This window comes from Oculina patagonica, chromosome 14 (assembly GCF_052425735.1).
Source record: "Oculina patagonica isolate OP01 chromosome 14, crgOcupat, whole genome shotgun sequence".
Taxonomy (NCBI): Eukaryota; Metazoa; Cnidaria; class Anthozoa; order Scleractinia; family Oculinidae; genus Oculina; species Oculina patagonica.
In genome coordinates this window covers 23,966,753-23,989,893 of record NC_135771.1, presented here as the reverse complement: position 1 = coordinate 23,989,893, position 23,141 = coordinate 23,966,753, and the positions used below count along the sequence as shown (strand labels likewise).

The following is a 23,141-nucleotide window of genomic DNA, read 5'->3' as shown; positions in this document are numbered from 1 at the left end:
AAAGTGAGTTGGACCCTTTGGATTGTGTCAGGCTGGGCTCGTTTCCTTCCCAAAGCCTTTTCCACCCAGAAAGCCAATTGTTTTTTGGTAATCTGTCTTTGATACTACTGGAGCTGTAAAATGCGGCTTCAGAAGATAGCTACATGCGTCACAAGTCATCTGTGTCCCAATTTCGATCAACATGATTTTACACTTGCGTAACTGTGCATTTTTTGATGGGGAATAAGTTTTACTATAGGGATGTTGTAACGCGTACGAGAAATTAACCTCTCGGCATTTGTAAGTGATACTAAGTGGCTTCTAACATGAAATATAAATATATATTTGACCAAAGGGTCATATACGTGATGTTGTGCACTTCTGTTCATACCTGTTATTCGTCCAAGTATTGATCCTTCAAGTTTCACAATTTTCTTCCCGGCAAACCCAGCGACATGAGCGCCAAGACCAAATCCCACAAAATAGAATGACTCGTAAGTCGCGTTAGTGCTGCTGACTAGGAACCTTATCAGTTCTGCCATCTGAGCCCCCACCATATGGGTATTTCCTGCTGCCTGTTCATAAGGGGCTTTTGCGCCGATCGACCAATCAACGATGATTATGTTGAAATCGTCGCGTTTTAACAACTTGTTTTTCATCATGTCCAACCAGGGTGCACGTGAGTGTTCTAGAAATTAATATAATGAATTACATTTAAATTCAATGCAGGGTGCGAAATAAGAACAATGTCTGCCGGTGTAGTCCTCAAATCAATAGCAACTGCTACACGGTCTTACATTAGTGGACCAGTAGAATTACAAGCTTACGAGTGCTGCTACACTAGAAGAGGGCTATTTTGAGAAAGACTGTTGTGCGAATTCAAGACAAAAACCCGAAAAATCTCAAAGCTTTTAACTAATTTCCGAAATAATATGCATTCTGACTTTCTCCTTTAGATCATATACCAATGCTTACTCTATGAAGCAACAAGTTTTTAAATATGTATTACTTACCATTAAACCCATGGACAATAATAATAGTGGTTTTAGCATCATCATAGCCAGAGACTTTCAATTTTGTGACGTCAGAATCATCTATGATCCGCGGTGTTGCAGAGTGAGCTCGAGTGAAGTGCTTGTAAGTTATCCCAATAGCCGAGGGGGGCTGGGGTAGAGGAACCGAGGGGTCGTCAAAGGGTGGATTGTCATTGAAGCATCCATATTTGGTATAGCAGACTTCCTTTGCTGAAATAATAAAGCACGGATTAGGAAGAAGGTTTACATCTATCAATGATCCTCATAACGTAAGTTAATAGTTTTTTTTTTGTAAAAAGAACATCCCGCGAAAACGCTTGTACAAAACGAACTAGATTAAATGTGTAATCTTATTAAATTCGAATGAAAAGAAACGTACATTACTAAATTTTAAATGGATTAAAGAGCAATGCATGTATAACGAGAAAAACGTTTTTCTTCACGAGAAAAAATCTTAAGAAATAAAATGAAAGTGTCGAGCATTTTAGCCAGTTGCTACGACCATACTTTCTTTTTAAGTTTTTCTAACTGAATTGTCACTAATAATATTCTATCGCGCAGCAACAGTCTGTCTCAGTCAACTAAAGGAAGGCCCATTTATCAACAGAAGATTGTCTTTTTGGTGTCAAAGTCCGAATGATTGTGGAGAAACATTTAAAATGAATCGTTTTATATAAGGCCTGGATTAAACAAAGCACTGATGGTACAAGTTACCTTATTATAGGAAATTAACGCTCGTGTTAATTAAGGCATTTGAAATTAACGCGACTTAAATTAACGCGAATTGAAGGAAAAATTACTTCCCAATAAAGGAAGTTAACGCGAAAGAGAGGGTAACATTTCAAAATGAAGGAAATTAACGCGACGTACACAACAGGAACAAGTTTATTTCAACACTTGTAGGCGTATAATCTTAAACGAAAAACAGTGTTCATGGTACTTTTTCCACTTTGAGCGTTCTTCGCAGTATCAATGATAGTGGCAGATAAAATAATGCTTTTTCATAGAATTAAGAACATCTGGACTGTAACGAAAAATTGGAGCCAAAAAAATGGAAATAAACGTCATGGAAATTAACGCTCCACTTAATTTACAGTGCGGAAATTAACGTTAACAAAAATTAACGCGACTTAAATTAACGCGAATGTTTGAAATTCGCGTTAATTTCCTATAATAAGGTAGTTTCAGCAATTTTGCCACTCTGATATCACTGAAGAAATCGCGTGTGAGTCTAGTTTTACGATGGTAATAAAGTGTTATAATGAAAGAAGCTAATTAAAAATGAATTCGGAACTTACCCAGTGAAAGCGAAACTAGCAAAAATGTTATGAAGGTTGTAGCTGTCTTCTGATGCATTGCACGAAGTATCACACTGTTCTTGTTCTTGAGATATAGTTTGAATGCTATCGTCTTATTTTAACTCTGGCTAAGATGAAAATGCACAACGAGAGCGTTTTTTTATATATTTAGTAAGGCACAAAGCATCTTTAGGTCTATTGTTCCAGTTCCTTAGTCCAGTCCAGCTGTATAAAGGATTAAAGCGGTTGCTGTAGAAACATGTTTTACTGATCACGCAATGTGTGATCGTGGAAGGAGATTTTGAAAACGTTTTTGTGTTCTAATGTTACCATCTTGTTTGGTCAGTTGACTTGGAAGGAGATCTGTGGACTTCTTCACACAATTGGTTGTCATTTTAATAGTGAGAAGCTTGATTTAACCATCAGATACAATTAAATAGTAGACAATGAAACACTTCTGTTTTATCTCTCTCGTGACAAACAGACAAGTCAGAGTCACGAAACACTCTAAGGAGAAAACGATTTGTAAATATATATATTTTTTTCATGCAAAAAACCCGTCCATTATTAATAATAATAATTAAGTCTAATATTCAAGAATTACGTTCTGTTAACGCGGGAACAAACTAATTGATCAGAAACAGTAATCTACTCGATAACCTTGAACACACTTTTAAAATTATGAAACTGCCCCTTAGAAGTGGTTTTGTAATTACCAGGAGGAAAGCTATTGTTGAGAATTGGGCTACTGTTTACGCCAAAAATGTTATTTTAAGGGAGTTATTGAAAGGCGGATAACCTTGAATGACTTTTAAAAATTACGAAACTGCTTTTGACAGTAGTTTTGCAATTGGTGGTAACTAAGCAATTGATCATACTGAACTAATATTGAAGATGTTTAGAAACTACAACAAAAACTTTGGTATAACCTTGAATGAACTTTTGAAATTATTCCTTGGAAGTCGTTTCGCAATTCGCGGGTAACAAAGCAATCAACCAGACCTGAACTAATATTTGTGTCGAAGATGTCGAAGATGTTAAATCCAAGCTTATTGAAACTTGTTTACAACCTACTGAAAGTTTTGCGTAACACAGAACCATTATTCATGGCATAATCTTGAACGCATTTGAAAGTTGATCCAGGATACAGTTTCCCAACGCCAATCCGTACGCGCGTACGAGCACGCTTCACAAATTATGACAATTGCTTCCGATCCATGGCCAATTTTCTGAAGCTTTTGTTTTGTGATATTCAGTTGCGCAAATACCCAGCGGGAATCACAGCAATTGATAAAGGAATTATTCCAGCTACAAGAGGGTCCAGCCAATTGTTTCCCAAAGTTTTCCCAATTCTGTTCCCATTTTCATTGCTTTTATGTTCGTGATTCCAAGTCCCGGTGACCTAAATCCCATTTTCCCAGTGAAAAATTGCCCAAATCCCAGTTCACATTTGACCCCTTCAGGCCCCCTTTTACAATAACCAAAGATCAGTAAGATTGCAAATCCTTTATATGCGAAATGCTCTTGCCTTCCAAAAGGCATAAGATAGTTTTGCTCTGTTTTTAAACGCAGATAGGAACAGGGCTTTGAGTAAAATCTACATTTTAGATAGCAACGTAAAAAGAAAATTAAAGAAGAGTAACCCTCCTTTGCATTTTTTTTTTTAAATATTTACAGTTCACGGAAGGGTGAATGTCAAACAAACTTCGAGATAGGGAATCGAACAAGAGGGATTGCAATTGTAATAAAGATTTGTTATCCAAAAAAGTGATTTTTTTTAAGTCAATCTGGTCTTCACGCAACGCTACTTCCGTAATGGACAAGGAGGGAAAAAAAGACAATACAATAAATACGAAACGTTCATAAAATGCAATAAATCAAAGCAAAAGTAATTCGTCAATGAACTTAAATCCACTTTAGTTTACCCATTTTATTTTGTTATTTACCTACACATCTACCTCACTTCATACAATCTTTCTTTATGCTAAGCTTTGTGCCCAGTTTCTAATTTAACCTTAACCTTAGTTCAGTTTTTCTTATTTGACCAAGATGTATCCCATGGCCTTTACGAATGTGCCTGGGTGACTATGTGTGGGTTGAGCCACGTTTCCACAGGTGACGGAGTCGTCGGGGTGCCCTCCTGTACCAAACCCGATTCTCGAGTCACAGGACACGCATTCGTTTTCATTATTGGACGCGATACCAATTCTTGCTCTGGAATATATATCGGCCTTATCACTCACTGCATTAAAACCTTCCCTGTTGCAATTGGGTTGCAGGTTGGCTGCTGAACCAATCAGCACCTTCCACATGTCACGACCCAGTGAGGTAGGTCGGTATTTGTCATCGGCAATCAGGGCATACAGCGAGCTGGCCTTCTTGTCAATAACAATGAAATCGGTTCCTTTTCCTGGGATATTCATTCCGAGGCAGATCTTGGTAAAGGGTGTGTTCCAGTAGGTTGGTAGCTTGGTCTCTTCATTGTCCAATCCTGTCTCGCCTTCAGGGATTCCATATTCTTTCTTATTGGTCCAATAGGGTGAATCGTAATGAAACGTTTTCTGCAAGATACAGTTAAAAATCGATAAATTCTTGGAAAGAACCATTGAAAAACTTTGATTTATAGCCGAATGCACTCTTTTCTGTTTTCAATGTCGCTGCAGCTATTTAAACATAAAAAAACAATTTACTTCATTAAAGGGAAGATGTTTAAAGGGTTATTGTTCACAATTCTAGCTACCAAGCCACAGTTTTTGACCATGTTTTTTGCTTTCCTATGATTTCTGTGTTGTTTTTTCTGCCATTAAAAGTGCTTATCATGCTCCTTTATGTGATTTTGACATTGTTATGCCACAGAAAGAACCCTGACAACTAATAGATGCCAACTAAATTGTTCTATTTTTCAACGTACTTTAATACATCTTGTTGTTGGAATTTTGAATCTGGATCGATCTTCATTTTTCGCAAGAACTAATTTTCAAATGCTTGTTTAACTAACCTTATAAAAGTACTCTTTTTCTACCCTCAGGGGTCCCAATGTCAATAAAGTCGAATTACATCAAATCTACCTTCAGAAAAAATTAGCATTTCAAATACCTTAGCGCCGTCAGTCTTCATGACCAGCGTCCATCCCCCACCTCCACAGTCGCCAAGGCCTGCGCCATTCATGTTACAGTAAATAGGAAGCTTCCCAGAATCCATCTGGAGCATGTATGCCTTGTTTTCGTTTGGCCTTCAAAATCAATAGAAACAAAACATTAAAACATTGGTCTGATCTGTTGAAGCATTTTTCATTTTTTTTTCAATTACTTACTTGTACTGGTCATAAATCTCTTTGCAAGAAGTTGGACCGCATTGCCCACAGCAGGCATACGAATCTAAAAAAAAAAATAGATGGGAAAAAGGCTGTTAAATAAGTAAGTGATACTGTCGTTATAATAACAACGCATTTTTACAGCTCTTTTTCCTTGACATTACAAACGCTTTACAATATTTTAAAAAAAGATATCCAAAAAATCTTCTTGAAGAATAATCTTCTACAAATTGACGCAGAAACGTATAATTTTTCCATCTGAACACGAGAAAAGAAATTAACAACTTGAATAAATAATTTCTTAGTTATCAAAAATATATTAAGCAAAAAGTAATAAAGACAATTCGTTATGTTCAAAGATGTAGTTCATTTTTGTTATTAAAAGTAATTTCTGAAAGTGGTTTTCTTTAGTTAAAGAGACAATATTATAAGGTTGACTTCGAAAAGTGAAAAGCCAATATTTAATTTACATCATTTACTGCATGATAAATTTTTTCATTGAATAGAAACTCGGAAAAAAATCCAAGCTTCAGATGGAATTTGATCGCGATAATCCCATCTGGAGTTCGGATTTTTTTCTGTGTTTCTATTCAATGCAAAAATGTATAATGCTGTACTTCTCAAAAAAGATATCAACTACTCTCACTTTATTGTCTCTTCCTATTTCTCTTGTACTAGCGCACGAAAGCCGTTCTTACTTGGAAAAATCGCGGGGAAAAATCTCACTTAAAAAAGGGCGCGTTCGTTTTGGATCAATCCGCCGGAATAAGAATATACAATTGAAATAATGCGTGTTATCATATGACCCGTACGGACCCGCGCGCAAATTCCTTGGAAAACCATATGAAAAAAAGTCCCGTATGAGGGCCGTACGCCTCGCTCTAGCAGGGCCGGAAAAAGCCGTACGGCCCCACTAGAAAGGCGTACGGCCCCGCTACTGCCAGGAGATGCCGAAATTGGAACCAAATGATTCCACAGCTTTGAATTCAGATGAACGATAGTTAAGATTTTTCTAAAAAGCTAAGAATGTCCAACATGTTAATTAAAACTTTACTATCTAGAAAGGATGTTATTTACAGGCGCAGAAATTAAAACAAAACGTGTTTAAACCTGGCAAATGATGAAAAAATACTCCTGACCGCAACAATAAAATCGAAATATAAGCCGTCAAAAAATCGGACAAAGACGTATCCTGGTTTGTAGTCATGATAAACATGAAAGAAAAAATGCAAATGCGAAGTAAACTCAAATTTCTCTTTCTGCTGCGTAATTTTAAAATCACAACAAACAAAATGCGAGTACATGTTTACAACTAACCTCATATGACACAGTTTCCCGCTTGTTTTCACGAAGCCGGCATTTTAAGCACAATTCGGACATCAACTGTAAAGCAGAGCTCAACATCGTCGAGGAACTAACGAATTCAAGGACTAAGCAGCAACAGCAGACGTTCATGAATACTCCGATCCGTGGTAAACAAAACAACTTGAAGCCGAAAGGAAACGGAGCGAAGCAAAATCCTGAACCGCCAGTACCAATCCCCTTCCAAGTCTATATGTAGTTTCATAGATTATGTTGTTTTAACATCCAAAATCCTTCTTGTTGGAAAATTAATTAATCCTCTCGTTCAAACCAATTGTGAATTTCAGCTCAGAAGAAACGTCGCTAAGTTGTTCAATCAGGAGAAATTCAGTCTTCGCTGAGAGACGAGCACGACTAGCCGAAACGTCGTGCAAATTCTTTGTTGTAGTCCTTCATAAACGTTTCCTTTGAAATTTCTACTAACTGCAATCATGTGCGAGGAATTTATGCGGATTTAAATCTTCTTGGAATGGAGCTAAAGCTCGGAGATTTCGTTGACAATTTTAACAGAAGTTCAAAAACTTTGTACGCACATCGCAGTTCAAATGCACTTTACTGGCTTCCCAAACAAATTACGAGCTACCATTGGCTTTTCAAAATGCGCGCGAAACGGGCTGCCGCGTCTGCATCCACGAACTCATCCACGAAAGAAAAACAAAAAAATTCAGTGGTCATATGATAAAATGCTTATTGACTGAGTTAGGTCGGGCCGGACGGGAAAATATTTGGCTCTCGGTCAGGACGCACGGACCTCGCTGCGCTCGGTCCGTACGTCCTGACCTCGAGCCAAATATTTTCCCGTCCGGCCCTCCCACTCAGTCAATAAGTACATATTAGCGTTCGTTGGCTGCTCTTCCTACCGGAATGTTTTCCCTAATACATTCTTCTTGCAGAATATTCCCAAACGAACGCGCCCTAAGTCACAATGTTAGCAACTTTTTGACCAAAAATGCGGTAAATCATCCCGATCGAAGTGCCCCTCTAAGGGATTTCATTTACTAAATGTCTACCTCATAATGTGCAAGTTCCAACTAAACAGTCTCAAAATTTAAAAAAAAGGAAGCTTAATGAAAACTAAAGTACTAACTTACCAATGCATGGGCAAAAAGCTAGTAAAGCTGCAATGACGGTGAAAACTCTTTCGTGATGCATTGCACCGCAAGATGTCACATTCGTGTCGACGCTATAGTGTGCTCTGACAAGCAAGGAGGTCGGTTTCGCTTTTCACTGTGATATGCAAACGGCTTAAGGGTTTTTTTCCAGCTGTATAAACAGTTTAAAAGGTTGCTGTTGGAAGCATGGTCAATTGGCACGTAAACTTTAGCCTTAAAAAAGCATTTTAAGGACGCTCGCTTCAAAATGTCATTCTTATTTGTACAGGTGACTGAGAAAGAGGCAATTTAGACTTCTACAAACAGTTAACTGACACTTCAATATAGCAAGACTGACACAAAGTTTAACGATCCGCACGAAAGTTAAATTGATCCGTTGACAAATTATTATGTTTTTTTTATATAATTAAAAAAAAACACACTAGAAATTTAAGTATGTTTTAGTATTTTTTTTTTTATATCTGTTCTGCGTCACATAGCCAATTTAGGCTTTTCAAATATACTGCAAGGTAAAAATCATCAGTAAACAATTTCGCTAATGGCATACAGCCATAACGAACCTCGGAAAAAAACGGTAGCCTACAGAACGAGGACGCTTCACAAAACGCAAAGAAAGAAAAATGTTCTTGGAAAGCTTTACCGAGATCTTTGATCCCCCTATCGTGACCGATAGCACTTTACCCTTAACTGCAATATTGACACTTGTATAGTTTTCCTTAATGAATCAATTATCTGTCGCTGTAATAATCCAACTCTTAGGTTAAAACCATCATGGTTGATATCAATATCTTATTTCTCCTAACACTATTAACAAATTGTCAAGCAAATTGCTGACGAGAAAAAGAAATTGATCAACAAAATGTCATCGTCTTGATCTACAACTTAATTCTTAGAACCAACGTTAAAGTAATTTATCCCAAACCACTAAGGAGAATTAATCTTTTCAGATTATTCCTGTAATGGTTAAGCGCTGCACGGAATATAGAAATTCTGTATTGTGCTCGCGTTCTGTGGCATATAATCTTCGGTTAACGAATTTATAGCCAATACTTAAGGGGGCTCTTTAAAAGGTAATTGATTTTTTACCCCGTTAGTAAAATCAGTTAAGATGGCGCGGACGTGTTTGATTCGAAGGTTTTTCTGCTTTGATTTGCAAATGGGCACATATTTTATCGCTACACTTTCTATGGTAAGTTAAAAAATTTTTTATCGAAGCTTACTGACTTTTAAAAACTATTTGAAAGCACGTAAGAAAAACTTTAGCATATCAAGGTTTTATATTGTTGCCGTGTTTGAGGATCGAAATGTTTTTCCAGTTTCTTCCCTAAACGTGTGGGGAAAAGTTTTCGAGGATTTTGAGTTTCTTTTAAAAAGTAACGCTAACAAATCGATTCATTTTTAGTTGTTTTAACAATGGGTCCTTATTTCAGTCAATATACATGGTTTAAAATTGCCATTCCTTTTACCCTTCAGGTCATAACGGTCATGTATTGAGTAGCAAATAATACCATAAATTCATGATTATTTTTAGTCAATGAATAAAATCGAACCAGGTAATTAACCGACCATTTGCAATAAAATGCTATCAATTAGTAAGTCATGGGCACGAAAAAGAGCTTTATTTTGTACAAAAAAGTATTACACAACTGGTTGTGCAAAACGGTGGTTTATAACGTACAGATAACTGACTTTGTGTCTCAGGCTTTAGCTGCAGTGAATATCTTGACATTCGCTCAAGCCATCAAAGCTGTCAAACACGAACTGGAAACAGATACTGGCGATGGTTTTCGAATTCGAAATAATTTGACAGACGGTAAGAGCTGTAGAATACCCCACACCCCATTGAGAATAGCCCCCCTCCCCCCCGTCCTCGCTTCCCCAAAAAATAAGCCCGAACATCTTACGCATAAATCCTTCGATTCCGAAAATAAGCCGTTTCGAATATTAGCCTATGCGCTTTTAATGTAGTCATAATCTCGCTATTAAAAAGTTTTTAATTTTATTTTACGTTCTTAGAGAATGCTAAGAGACTCCAATAAAAATAAAAAACAAACTGCGGTGACAAACATGACAAGACAACGCATGTCGGAAAAAAAACTTTGATTTAAGAACTAAACGTTTCGTATAAAACTAAGTATTTGTACGCACAAATGTAGCAAAATATTTTCAGACACAGTATACCAGACAAAACGAAACTTAAAGATTCTGGAAACCGAAATAAGCCCTTCTTCAATACCCCCTACCCCCCTGCCCATTATTAGGCGCCTTAATAATAAAAAGAATGATGGAAATATATCTGAGATATTAAAAGGTTCGCATGCAGTGCAAACTGATTGGTAGGATCCGTTTTTCTATAATAGCTCATGTTAGTCAATTTTTACCTAAACCCAACTATGTTTTCTTTCAGAAGCCATACAAGTTTCATATTCAGGCATTGGATTCTTTGCAGCAGACGTTGTCATGGCAATGATCCTAGTGTGTGGAGCGTGCCAGGTATTTACAAAATGCTATCACTTTTTGGGGTATATGGGTATTTAGATATATGGAGGCATCCTTATTCTTGAAATACTAGCAATATATTTCCTCAAAAATTAGTATATACATGTTATGTGTAAAACACCAGATTTTTCATGTTCAATTAAGTTCTTATACTTAGGCTACATACTATGACATGCTAAGTTTCATCATGGCATTATTTGACTAATTTCTAACCTCGACATAAGGAAAGTAATTTGGACGTTGTTTTTTCCTTTTTTTTTTCGCTTTCAGTTAAAGCCTTGTGTACTCTGGTCTTGGGTCATTTGGCGATTTTTGATGTTTGCCCATCTTGGCGGTGTTACAACATTCGTTTTCATTGTGTGGGAAAAAGTAAGTAAAAGATAAAATAGGCTATATATTCCGAAGGCTGTCGATTACTTGGAAAGCAGCAAGAACGGGGAGTGAAAACAAAAAACGAGGGTAAATTATTTGAGAAGACGGGAAACTCCTCGCCTCTTGTCCTTAAACAGGACCACCAAACGGTTGATCTATACTAGTTATGCAACGCTTTCGAGTGGTATACTATGGAATATCCCACGAGTCACTTGTATTTTCTCGGTATACACACGAGCCTTTAGGCGAGTGTGTATACGAAGAAAATACAAGTGACAAGTGGGATATTCCATAGTATACCACGAGAAAGTGTTGTGTAACTATTTTATACCATGCCATAGAAAGTACGCTCACTAAATTTCATCGAGAATAAGATCGCAGCGCACGATGGGAAGGTTGGGTTGAATACCGTCGAATATACAACGGCTTTCCTGTATTCTGATTGGCTGTATTTTCTATGGCATGGTATCAATCTAAGTATTTAACGGGCTATTCATGATCATGTGGAAAGTTTTAAAAATAGATGCTCCATCTTATGAAAGGGTTACCTAATCTGTCATGTATAAAAGGCTAAGAGTTTGGACTGTATACAATATTTTTAAGTACCCCCTTCCCCTTCCCGGGTGTCCATGGAATTAATTATTGTTATTTATTGATCTTTCATTGACTTTTTTTTATTATTATAATTATTTTTTTTAACAGGTGCCTCCTGTTGGAGTCATTCTTCTGGTCGATATCGTTCTTGCGGTAGGTGTCCATTTTTTATATTTTTCCTTATTGCTTTAAATAAGTATTGGCTTTTCTATTCAACTTTTTTATTTAACTGTTTTCTTTCATTTTTAGATTGGCTGTTTTATTGTTGTTTTCTCTCTCATCCAAGAAATAAAAGAAAATGAAGAACTCAAGAACGATATTTCAATGGACTCACCCGCCATATTGATTAGCAACCAACAGCGTTTGAGTTCCCCAGAACAGTACTTTTAGTTGCCCTGTTGGCATGGCAACGCGCAACGTGGAAATGCAATAAAGTTTCGTTCTTGATGAGGGAATGAATCATATCGTACAAGGTGCTCTGGAAAAAAGCCAGATGTAAATAGAGGACGGGCGTAATTGGTAATCTCAAAAAGATGTGAATGACTGATAGCCACCACTGAATTGAGTTTGGAGTAGAGCCATAGTTTTGTTTAGCCTGCAGAACAGCAAGCCTAAAAGGCCTACTCTGGGACCCAAAGTCGCCGTAACTTTGGGCGACTTAAGGCGATTTTAGCTCATTTTGTCCGAAATTACGGGCGATTTGGGGCGATTTAAGGCGATTTTGGGCGACTTTGGGCGATTTTGAGCGCTTTTAGGCAATTTTAGGTGACCTTTTAGGCAATTTTAGGTGACCGACCTAAGTACAGTTGTTGTATACATGTACATGGGAATCATCCTGGTACACCATAAAGCATTGTTACATAAAATATCTATACTTAGAGCGACTTTGGGCGACTTTAGGCGACTTTGGGCGACTTTAGGCGATTTTGGGTCCCAGAGTAGGCCTCCTAAACATATGGAATTTTATATGGATTGTTGAAGTTTAATACTTGTATCGTGTGTGACCGCCCACCTAGCGGATCAAACTACTTTGATTCAAGTGAAAGCAGCGTTGAGTAGTATTCACCAAAAAAAGCCTTTTTTGGAGTGATTAATAAAAAATTTAATACAAAAAAAACATCACGGGGAATTTCTAAATTGCTATTGTGATAGTTAAACCATATCCGTAGCACAGCGGTGCTAAACACATTGGCCGTTTTCACACCAGAGACGGACAAATCGTCTGGAGACAGACAAGTCGTCTTAGAGTGAAAACGGGACACGAATTGGGACGTACGTCGTCTGAATTTGTCCGTCGATTTGGCCGTCTGGGAAGACGATTTTTCACAGACGACTTGGTCGTCTAGACGGACAAGTCGTCTAAAAGCCGTCTTAAATTCACACTAGACGAACAAATCGTCAGACAACTTGTCCGTCTAGACGGTTTGTCCGTCTTCTAGTGTGAAAACGGCCATTGACCTTGATTTTTTCTGCTTATTAGTTCCTTGTCCCTGGGTGGCGATAAGGCCGGGACTTTTCTATTTTTTATTTATTTTGAAAGCTTCATTATTGACAAAATGAGAAATAAAGAGTTTGACTATCAGATTAAAATTACTGTACTCTTAAAAATAAATAAAACAACTGACTCTTATTCAGACGATAGTATTTCAAGTTGTAAGCATGTGAGGCTGTGTATTCCGCTCAAATTAGAATTTGGAAGAGTCAGGAGCCGGGCTCATGGAAGTGTAATTTTTTTGAAGGAAGGAAAACCGGACACCCGGAAGAAAACCGGAGCAAGGACGAAAGGCCAGCGCTCTCACCACTGCGCCATCCCTGCTCTCCCTCTCGGCTAATAATAATAATAATAATAATAATAATAATAATAATAATAATAATAATAATAATAATAATAATAATAATAATAATAATAATAATAATAATAATAATAATATTTAATACTTGTATTGCGCTTTTTCTATAAAAATATTCAAAAGTGCATTACAATAATTATTATTAAACTAAATTAAAAAAGTTACACAGTAAAAATGAATTTAAAATTACAATATTTACATATTTTAAAAAATTTCCAGAGTAATAGTGAAAGGTAGTAAATAATAAAATTTAAGAATCACAATATTAAATCAAATGAATAACAAATCTAACTAAAAGCCTTTCTAAATAAATATGTTTTAACAGAACGTTTAAAAGGCTCGATGGATGTTTCCTGTCTTATTGGCAGAGGAAGACTGTTCCATAAGAATGGGGCAGCTATCAAAAACGCGCGATCTCCCAAAGTCTTTTTCATTTTCAGCCGAGGTCTTTCTAACAATATACCACTATTGTTACGGCGTAGTTGATAACGCTACAACAGTACAGCTACAACAGTACAGATAACATGCCCGAACCAGTCTCCAGACTCTGTTGTACGAGCGTGACTAAGCAAATATGTGCAATGTAACACGCAATCTGATTGGTTCATATTCAGAAGTGTGGCAAGTGACCTGTTGCTAAATGCGGCTGCAGACGTCATAGAAAGCGCATAAATTTACATCTTGACACAGGATTTACGTTACCCGAGACAAAACGCGTCTTCTGTACTTTGCACGTCCGGGCGATAACTTCAAGGTATAAACCATGGCGGTTTTGGTCCGAACCTGTTGCTGCGGCTGTGATTTGCGAACAGGCATTCTTCTCATTGGTATCTTCGGATTGGTAGGTGTTATTCCTAAATAAATTTGCGTGAATGTCGTGCGTTCAATAAGTCAAATAAGCTTATGGCTTTCAGAGAATACAGCTGTGTTCTTCAGCTTTCAGCTACTGTTCCTTAGCAAACCTCAGACAAGTTAATTTCATTGTGGATTCATTCGTGATACTCCAGCCGTTCAAGAACCGTAGGGGATTTTTACAAAGCCATCGAATTACGAAGGTTTGAAATCCCGATCTGTTTGAAATTTGATTCATGGAATGTTTGCTTGTCTAGGCGATCCGCTTGCAAGCTCGTGTAAGCATTTTCGTAAAAAGGTGCCAAACCGAAACGAAAAGTGAAAGGAAAATTACCTTTCGATAATTCATATGGTTTTCACTTTTTGTTTAATTTGGAAATTAATGGAAAATGGACAATCGGCGCTTCGCGGAGGCCATTTCAACACGTGCGCTAAATGCGGTGTTCGAAATCGCACTGATTGATCCTTCAAAATATACGTAATCCACCATAACACACCATTGAATATCATTTTATATAGTAAAAAGATACTCTGATGTTTAGATTTTATCCTCCGCCTTGTTAGCTTCTCTCAGTTGAGAACGAGTGTTGTTTTCTTTACATAGATCTGTGAATGATTTCCATAAATGTAAGCTTACATAGTGTGTACACATTGTACAAATACAAGCTTTAAATCGTATCTTGTGAAGAATTTTGTTGACAGCAAACCCCAAACTACATGTTTTATTGTTTTCTTGTTACGCTGATGGGTTTTGGAACCACATTTAGTAAAATTCGTGCCCAAGCTTGGTTTCGTCTTGCACATCATTGACAACAGGCACTGAATTTACGCAATCATGATCACGCAACCACGTCAATATCGTATCACGTTTCGGATAGCAAGACTTAAAATTTTCCGGTTTAATTCTTTACTGTAATAATTTTTTTTACATGTTTTAGTAACTATGCAGCATTGCCGGACGTTCAGTTTATATTAACGCTTCCATATTATAAGTAGTTTTATATTTATTGTTTTAAGAAAGTTCAGAAGTGAAAATTCAACTGTGGCAATAATATATTAACCTACTCTAAAAAGTAAAGACTAAATCCCTCTTCTTTCCCCTTCTGCTGTGTTTGTTTTCAACACTGAATTTTGTAGTTTGGCACATGTACACATTCTGCCATGAAGTCTCTCCAGTCTTATCAGTGGATAACAGCTAAAAAACAGGCCTGGTTTCTTTAAATTATCCTGAGGGCCGCTTTACCTCCAGGGATTTCTTCATGGAAAATGCAAGAGCAGTGTAATCCCCCTAATCAAGGCTAGAAATTGGCAACAAACGTCAGTTATCATGTGTCATGTTCCTACATATGTGACCGGGGTCACATCCCCTCCCCCTCCCCCCTGCTATGGTATACCTGCCAACTTTTTCTGGGTCAAAGGGCGTCAGATTTTTATCCTGAGAGTGCCAGGATTTCCGAAGACAATACCATCAAGTCCAAAGTATTCTGAATAAGTTTCAAACACATCCCGATCCCAGAGCATAGGCTATTTCGCTAAACATGACCTGACGTTCCCAATGCTTTTTTTTTGTCAAAACTCTGAGACTTTGGGGAAAGTATCTTCATTTACTCATTTTGCATGGAGTTTTTGTTTCTCACAATGGTTTGAGTTCACATATTTTTGGAAAGTGTGCCATTTCTTTGACTATCTATTACCTCCTTTTAATTTAACAGCTTGGATCAGCATATGGTATATATGCAGGATATAATTCCTACAAAGTTCTTACTGATGCCAGGGACAGCGACAAGGACTTGCCTGTGAAGGACAGCTACTTTGATGGTATTATCAAAAAATATGAAAATTTGCAAGGGAATCCTCTTAAAGAGGTGACAAAGCAAGACAGGGGGGGAGCCCTAGCATATTAGGGGTAGGAAGGGTACGAGAGACTTAAGAAGTGACGGGAAGAAGGAGGATTCCTTAGATGGCAGGAACTTGGAAGTATTGAGAAAAATTTTGCAACATTGCATACAATTTTTCAATAGAAATACTGTAGTGATTTTATTTAGCACCCCTATTCCAATAAGCGCCCCATTCTTGTAAGCGCCCCTATTCTATTCTATTCTATTCTATATGTTACTGACAAAGCTGTTTTTATCTTTTTTCCAAGTTGTGATCAAGTTGAGCTATGCAGGTATTGGTTTTGGAGCAATTGCACTGTTGGTGAATTTGTCACTGCTGGCATCCTATGCTTTGGTAAGCCATGAACTGGCATCTTATTTCCCTCACAATATATGTCATATGCCTTTTCATGCAAAAAGGTGGAGAGAATTAAAAAACCATCTTTCAACTAAAGGAAATGTTTCCTTCAATCTACACCAAGCTCTTTGAACTTCAGGTTAAAAGTAACATTTTTTTGTGGCAATGGTAAAATCCCCAGGGGGGGGGGGTACTCCAGCTTGTAAATGACGGGGATGATCGAATGGAGAGTGCAAAACTCAGGACCCAAAAAAATCCCTAAGTCTTCCAACATTACCCAAAAAAAATCCCTGGAACAAAAATGACCCCCCCCCCCCCGAAATCCATTGTCAAATTACCCCTAAATTGCCTGGAGGGGCAATAATATATATAACACAAAGAAAACCATAAAAATTGAACGCTTCTTGTTTGTTTATTCATCATATCATAAATACGGCAAGGCCGCGCCAAGGCACTTTAGTTCGTTTTTAATACCCCCAAAATCCCCTATTTAAATCAAGTCACCCACAAAAATACTTGCCAAATTTTCCAACCCAAAAAAAATCCCGGAATCGAAAATTTTAAACCAAAAAAACCCTTCGATCATCCCCGTCATTTACAAGCCGGAGTACCCCCCCCCCCCCTGGGGGTAAAATCAATCTGTATGTGTGTGGCGGTGCGTATATTTGATTATAAATATCTAGCTTGCTTCAAGTACTTGCTTGTCTTCTGTTTAATTAGTAATTGAACGTATTCTTTCTTTCTTTTTTTTTTTTAATTAATTATATTATATAATTTGATAAATTTAGTTATTTTTTTTTTTCTTTTTTTTTAATTTTATTCAGCATATGACACAACAATTACAAAACATACTAAAATAACTAACAGTATCGACAATTCACATGAAGCGCGTCAACATAGTCCATTATAACCGTTAACGTACTGACAATACTACAAGACTAGAATAATTACTAACAAAAAAAAAGGTACAATTAATGATATACGCTGCTTACATTAAAGTTACTTACAGAACTTAGAATAAATTACCTACAAATAACTTACGATCATTGATAAATATATAGTTAGCTTACAATAACAACTCTACAAAATACGATGATGACGAACACACTTATATATTAACTAACAGAACCGAAATTATTTACTTATAGATTATTACCATGAAAGATACAAACGCGATTACATTGCTCACAAAATTTATTATTCAATATCTAAAAAAAGAAGAAAGAGGAAAAAAAAAAGACAGTTACAGTTGTCATGCTGTTCAAATAGTTCAAATAATAATGATGCCATCTACATGACTAACAAAAAAGGAAATGACATAAATTAATTTGGGATTAGTACCCATTTTTTTTTAAAATAATCTTTCTTTTTTATCTTACTTTCCGTTTCATATTTAATGGCAATTTTAGTACGAAATCCTTGAATTGTGGGTTGAATTTGGCATCTTCTGCAGTCCCATATAAGTAGTTTACCAATGATTATAAAATAGTTCAGTAAGTTGAGTAAAGGGCATGGTTTGGATAATATTCCAAATAAAATATCTTGGAGGGAAAGATGAACCTGCTGATTTGAGATTTGGTGCCAGTAACCTTGAAACTCACTCCAGAACCGTTTAACAAAGGAGCATTGATAAAGAAGGTGGTACAAGGTTTCCGGTTCTGCCTTGCAAAATGAACATAGGTCGTCTGTTTTAAAGCCTATTTTGTGTAATTTTGAATTAGTGTATAGAATAGAGTTGAGCACTTTGAATTGAAATCCTTTTACATAAGATTCAAGTACAACAGAGTGTGGCAGACTAAAGATTTGTCTCAGCTGATCGATAGAAAAGTTAAAATCGTTCTGCAGTTTGTTTATGATATTAGGAAATTGTGCTATTTTGCGAACAAGAAGTGAGTAATAGTCTTTTGATTTCTTTTTTTTGACGTCAAAGATGTTATCGTCAATAAAGAAGGATGGAGGAGCTAAAGATGGACAGGAAATAATATTCTTTAAAAAGGGCGGTATAGAATGGCGAAGGCCAGCCCATTGCAAATAACTAATATTGGTTATCTTGTCTGACCAGTGGCTTAGTGCATCGTTTATATTTGAATCAAAATGTAGGTCTTGGATACGAATCACGCCCGCCTCAAAATACTTTTTGTAGAAGACTGGTCTTTTTTCAATACGAATTTCCTTATTATTCCAAATAATATTTTGCCAATCTCGTTGAGAGGCAAAGGAATCACGAAACTCCGACCACCATGAGAGCATTTCACTGTAGAACTGAGAGAAGATGTTGTAATCCTTTATATCATAGTTGCAATTTAAAAAGAAAAACCCTCCCATGGGATCCAGCAAGTGGTTTAAATTTAGTTATTTATTAATTTATCGGTAATAATTTATTTATCTATTTTTCAGAGGAACAGATTTTTGGCCTTTCCCTGGGTGTTGTGGAGCTTGTTTGAGATTGTTTATACTTTTGGAGTGACCATTTTCATGTTTGCCATCTGGAATGGAGTAAGTTTTGTGTTGAACCACATGTACTGCTTGCTATTAAATAACTTTTAGATGGAACATTTTAACATCAGCTGAAGGGCTCGGTGGAAAAAGGGCCATTGTGATTTTTGACTCAAAATAAACATCCCAGAAACAGCTCAAAATTTCACATGTTGGTTTTTACCGAATGGTAATGAGGTGTAGTGATGATTCGCGAAGTTAAAGTGACGTGTTTCCGTCACTCGTTCACTCCATTCTGATATTAAACTGCAATTAATTCATGCATTTAACCGTGAACGTGCTGACAGAAAGGTTCTTTAAAACGCCATTCAGCACTTGTCAATCAAAAACAAATTATCCTACAGCCTCGTTCCCAGGGTATGACTCTTTCAGGAAACAAAGGTTGAACTTTCACAAAACAAATCGAAAGAGGATAAATTACACTTATCCTCTGGTGATAAAAGAGAATAGAATTCGCTCTACGAAGCCGTAGAGCATACACTATCAATGACCCATTCACGTAAGAAAACATTCAAACGCAAATGAAGTGAGATTGTGACATTACTGCTAGAAGCTAGAAGCTAGATGCAGTAACCCTTACCATATGACGCGTTTTAGTAAACACAACATTCATGCTGCACGATTTTGTTTCGCGTGACATTGTCTTCGTGTCACGTCATCCGTTTTTCATCTTTTTGAGTCGTGCAGAAACGCGCATCTTTTCTCTCAAGTTTTATTCGCTGCTCAAAATAACGCTATATATACGTGCTGACAGAAAAGTGCTTAATGCTTAAAAAGTGCTAAATGCTTAAAAGGATCAAAGGTTACACTTAAATATTTTTGTGATGTCGAAATAGAATTCGCGCTACGAAGCCTGAGAGCACGAACCATCAATGACACAATTCCCATGGAAAAATAAAACATTCAAAGGCACATTATTGAACGCTTATTTCAGTGAAGAAGAAAAACTATCAATGACCCATTCACGCAAGAAAACATTGAAAGGCAAATTAAGTGAAATTGTGACATTACTGATAGCAGCTATGAGTTACATGTAGTTACGGTTAAAAAATTATAATGCTCACCATGTGACGTGTTGTAGTTAACACCACATCCACAGCACTTTTTTGTGTCGCGTCACGTCACCTCGTGTCACGTCATCTGTTTTTCATCTTTTTGAGTCGAGCAGAAACACGAAGTGCTCGGGCGTATCTTCCTCTCAAATTCTATTCGCTGCTCAAAAATAACGCTATACGTGCTGACAGAAAAGTACAGATATTTACAAAACAAATTTACTTAATGCTAAAAGGGTTCAAAGGTAATACACTAACCGGTAAATATTTTTGTGGTGAAAACTGAATAGCGCTACGACACCTGAGAGCAGGAACCATCAATGACGCAACTCATGTGGAAAAATAAACATTCGAACGCAAAAGAAATGAGATTGCATTACTTTGTTGGACACTTATTTAGAAAAAAAAAATGCGAAGGTCGGCACTTCATCGAATTACCAAATTACCATGAGGTTGCTCGAAGAGCCTTTGATTTTATATGTCTGCAAAACATTGTCCTGTTTTATTTCCACTGGACTTTGCTTCTTTTTTTCGCAAAATAACGTTGCAAAAGAACCATGTCCAGTCAGCGTCGTTTGGAGTGCCATTGTTGCACTTAAACAATGGAATTCCTTTAGACACCGGCTGAAAAGACCAAGTTATTTGCATACGTCATTTCTTAGTAAAGAAACAGAAGCCAGCGAAAACAAATACAGTAGAATGTTGAACGCATGTAGACAAACCCGCACACGAAATTTGGAGTTCTTTTGGCAATGTTCATTTTTAGCCAAAATCCTTTTGCACCAAGGCATTCAATTATGAAAGCCCAGACATAAACTAACTATGCTTTGCTTTGTAGGTTGCATACATCTTTTTTGGAACAATCCTTGGATGGATCTTATCAGTAAGTTCTAAATTATCCAATAATTAATTTTAACTGGTCATATTTGCAGGGTTTAAATTAAAGCTGGTTACCATTTATTGCCCCCGCAGGGCTTTGGCCCAGAGGCCAAAACCCGAGGAGGCACCCTAGGAGTCCCCGGGTGTATACATACAAGGACAAAGAATATTTGTTGAAAGAGTAAGAAATGTGTTTGTAATGGGCGAAGCGTTCTCGATTTGACAAAACTAGGCGCGCACGGTCGTGACGGGTAATATTTTAGCAAGCGCGCACGGTGGTGTCGGGTACTTGCAACCACGAGGTCGCGTTTCGTCACCTTCGAGCTTCGCCATCTTCTAGCAGCATTTCGTTTTCCGGTTTTGGTTTACGCGTGTTCACAGATTTGTTCGAGCGGTTTCTCTGCTTTAAGTGATATTTGAAGCGGTTGTTAGTAATACGTCGAAAGATTTCGAGCAAATTGTTTCGTGTTCTTGGCTACGTGTGTTCCAAGAGCTGGTTCGAGCGTCAACGTTTGCTTTCGGGGGTTTGTATCGTATACGAGTAATAAACAAAAATGTAATACAAGGTAATTCGTTTCGCAAACTGTCAGATTATTTGATCCAAAGAGTGGGTTGAATAAGAATCAAAAATTGTTTTCTTGAATCTTTGAACTGTGCCATATTTTGTTACTCGCGGAATTTTTAGGCTTTTTGGCCTGGAAATTATTATTAGTATTAAAGTTAATCTTGAATGTTATAAGCCAGGAAATAAGCTTGCGTGTTGTCACCACGAATAATGTGTTGTGTGTATTTCCGCTAGGTTAATATTTCCGCGTGTTAGGTAATATATTCGACTTGAACTTGTGAATTAATATTTTTAGGATGCAACGGTGTCACACAACAAGAAATTCCGCAGCAAACAATGTCATGACAACAAAAGACTTCACTAATCCTAGATTATTGCTGTAAAACAAATTATAAAAAGGCGGGGGGCAGCTTTATAGTGAGAACTATTACTAGTATAAGATTAGTGCATCTATAAAATTAAAAGGGTTTGTTTAGAAAAACCTGTTCTGTGGTGGGTCTGTAAAAATAATCAGCAACAGCACTCTTTTTGATGCCAAAAATGCTAGAAATTACATTTCCGAGTTTCTAGATTTCACATTTTTCTGGGGAAGCAAGCCCCAGACTGCTCCCTCCCCCCTCTGCCCTAGGGAAAATTGGCCCCTACACCCTTTTTGGAAGTCACAGGGTGTTTATGAAAAATGTTATTGAAACCCAGGGCTGTCATTTGTTGCCTATTGTGTAATCTTATATGTTTAACAGGGCCTGTGCAGCAAATTTATGGTTTTACTATTCATGTTTTTCTTATTGTTTATTTATTAGATCTATTTCATCATTGTGGTTTTCTCGTACATTGAGGCCCTTCGTGAAGACCCTTCTGGAGCCTCAGCTGGCTTTCCGTCTGATACCATGGTAACCAGACTTTTTTTTTATAAGTGACAGGGCATTATATGGCTACAAGGAAATAGCCCCCCCCCTGATGTAGGTTAATGCACTAAGTTGATTAATGGCAGATGTTGACTTAATCATTACTTTAAGGGGGCCGCCTTAAGAGAGCTATGTAGGGCACAATGTTTTGATGATAGTTGTGCTGCATTATATGAAAAGTCAAATTTTTGCTTAGCAACTACTCTGGACCAAGAAGTGCAGGGTGTGAAATGATAAGGTGCTTTAAAACATGCGTCATCCAGTCAGGTTACTGTCCAGCATTCTGTCAGGTTACCCCAATAACTAATTCTTAGGTATACACCTGGGTGAAGAGAGGCACAGTGAGAGTAAAGTGTCTTGTCTAAGAACACAATGCAATGACGCCTGCCAGGGCTTGAACCCAGACCGTTAATCTGGAGTACAGCGCACTAACCATTAGGCCACCGCACCTCCCACAACCATACAGCTCTAAATAAAACCAAGTTTGGGATAGGATAGGGGAGGCGCAGTGGCCTAATGGTTAGCGCGCTCGACTCCGAGTCGAACGGCCCGGGTTCAAGTCCTGACCGGGGCGCTGCGTTGTGTTCTTGGGCAAGACACTTTACTCTCACAGTGCCTCTCTCCACCCAGGTGTATAAATGGGTACTGGCGAATATTCTGCTGGGGGGTAATCCCTGCGATGGACTGGCATCCCATCCAGGGGGGAGTAGCAATACTCTTAGTCGCCTAATGCCACGGAACCCG

General features: G+C 37.5%; 4 protein-coding genes across 7 annotated transcripts in view; 2 read left to right on the top strand and 2 right to left on the bottom strand.

Moving 5' to 3' along the window:
* Nucleotides 1-23,141, bottom strand: part of LOC144639311 (inactive pancreatic lipase-related protein 1-like) — a 210,974-nt gene that overhangs the window by 111,203 nt on the left and 76,630 nt on the right. The window contains exons 1-3 of one of the 3 annotated variants that reach the window (XM_078498624.1): nt 2,312-2,436; nt 993-1,223; nt 371-667 (exon numbers count right to left, since the gene is read on the bottom strand). The exons of the other annotated variants lie outside the window; for them this stretch is intronic. Coding sequence (XP_078354750.1) covers nt 371-667; nt 993-1,223; nt 2,312-2,369 — 586 coding nt within the window. The 5' untranslated portion in view covers nt 2,370-2,436. Of the gene's footprint in view, nt 1-370; nt 668-992; nt 1,224-2,311; nt 2,437-23,141 lie in introns of those variants that run through there. 3 annotated transcript variants of the gene reach the window in all.
* On the bottom strand, nt 4,212-8,292 carry LOC144639331 (putative skeletal organic matrix protein 5). The gene is made up of 4 exons (XM_078498652.1): nt 8,078-8,292; nt 5,625-5,688; nt 5,408-5,543; nt 4,212-4,872 (listed from the first exon to the last, which is right to left on the bottom strand). Exons 1-4 carry the CDS (start codon nt 8,136-8,138, stop codon nt 4,348-4,350), a joined length of 786 nt encoding a protein of 261 aa, XP_078354778.1. The 5' UTR covers nt 8,139-8,292; the 3' UTR covers nt 4,212-4,347.
* On the top strand, nt 9,139-13,371 carry LOC144639337 (uncharacterized). 2 transcript variants are annotated; one of them, XM_078498661.1, is made up of 6 exons: nt 9,139-9,287; nt 9,800-9,911; nt 10,506-10,591; nt 10,868-10,966; nt 11,672-11,716; nt 11,813-13,371. In XM_078498661.1, the coding sequence occupies exons 1-6, from the start codon at nt 9,207-9,209 to the stop codon at nt 11,951-11,953; spliced, it is 564 nt and encodes a 187-aa protein (XP_078354787.1). In that variant the 5' UTR covers nt 9,139-9,206; the 3' UTR covers nt 11,954-13,371. The 2 variants fall into 2 exon arrangements, with proteins under 2 accessions (XP_078354787.1, XP_078354786.1); XM_078498660.1 differs by having other exon boundaries at nt 9,182-9,911; nt 11,813-12,525.
* Nucleotides 14,094-22,419, top strand: LOC144639345 (uncharacterized). Its single transcript, XM_078498672.1, has 6 exons — nt 14,094-14,254; nt 15,978-16,083; nt 16,412-16,497; nt 18,898-18,996; nt 20,887-20,931; nt 22,293-22,419. The coding sequence occupies exons 1-6, from the start codon at nt 14,177-14,179 to the stop codon at nt 22,407-22,409; spliced, it is 531 nt and encodes a 176-aa protein (XP_078354798.1). The 5' UTR covers nt 14,094-14,176; the 3' UTR covers nt 22,410-22,419.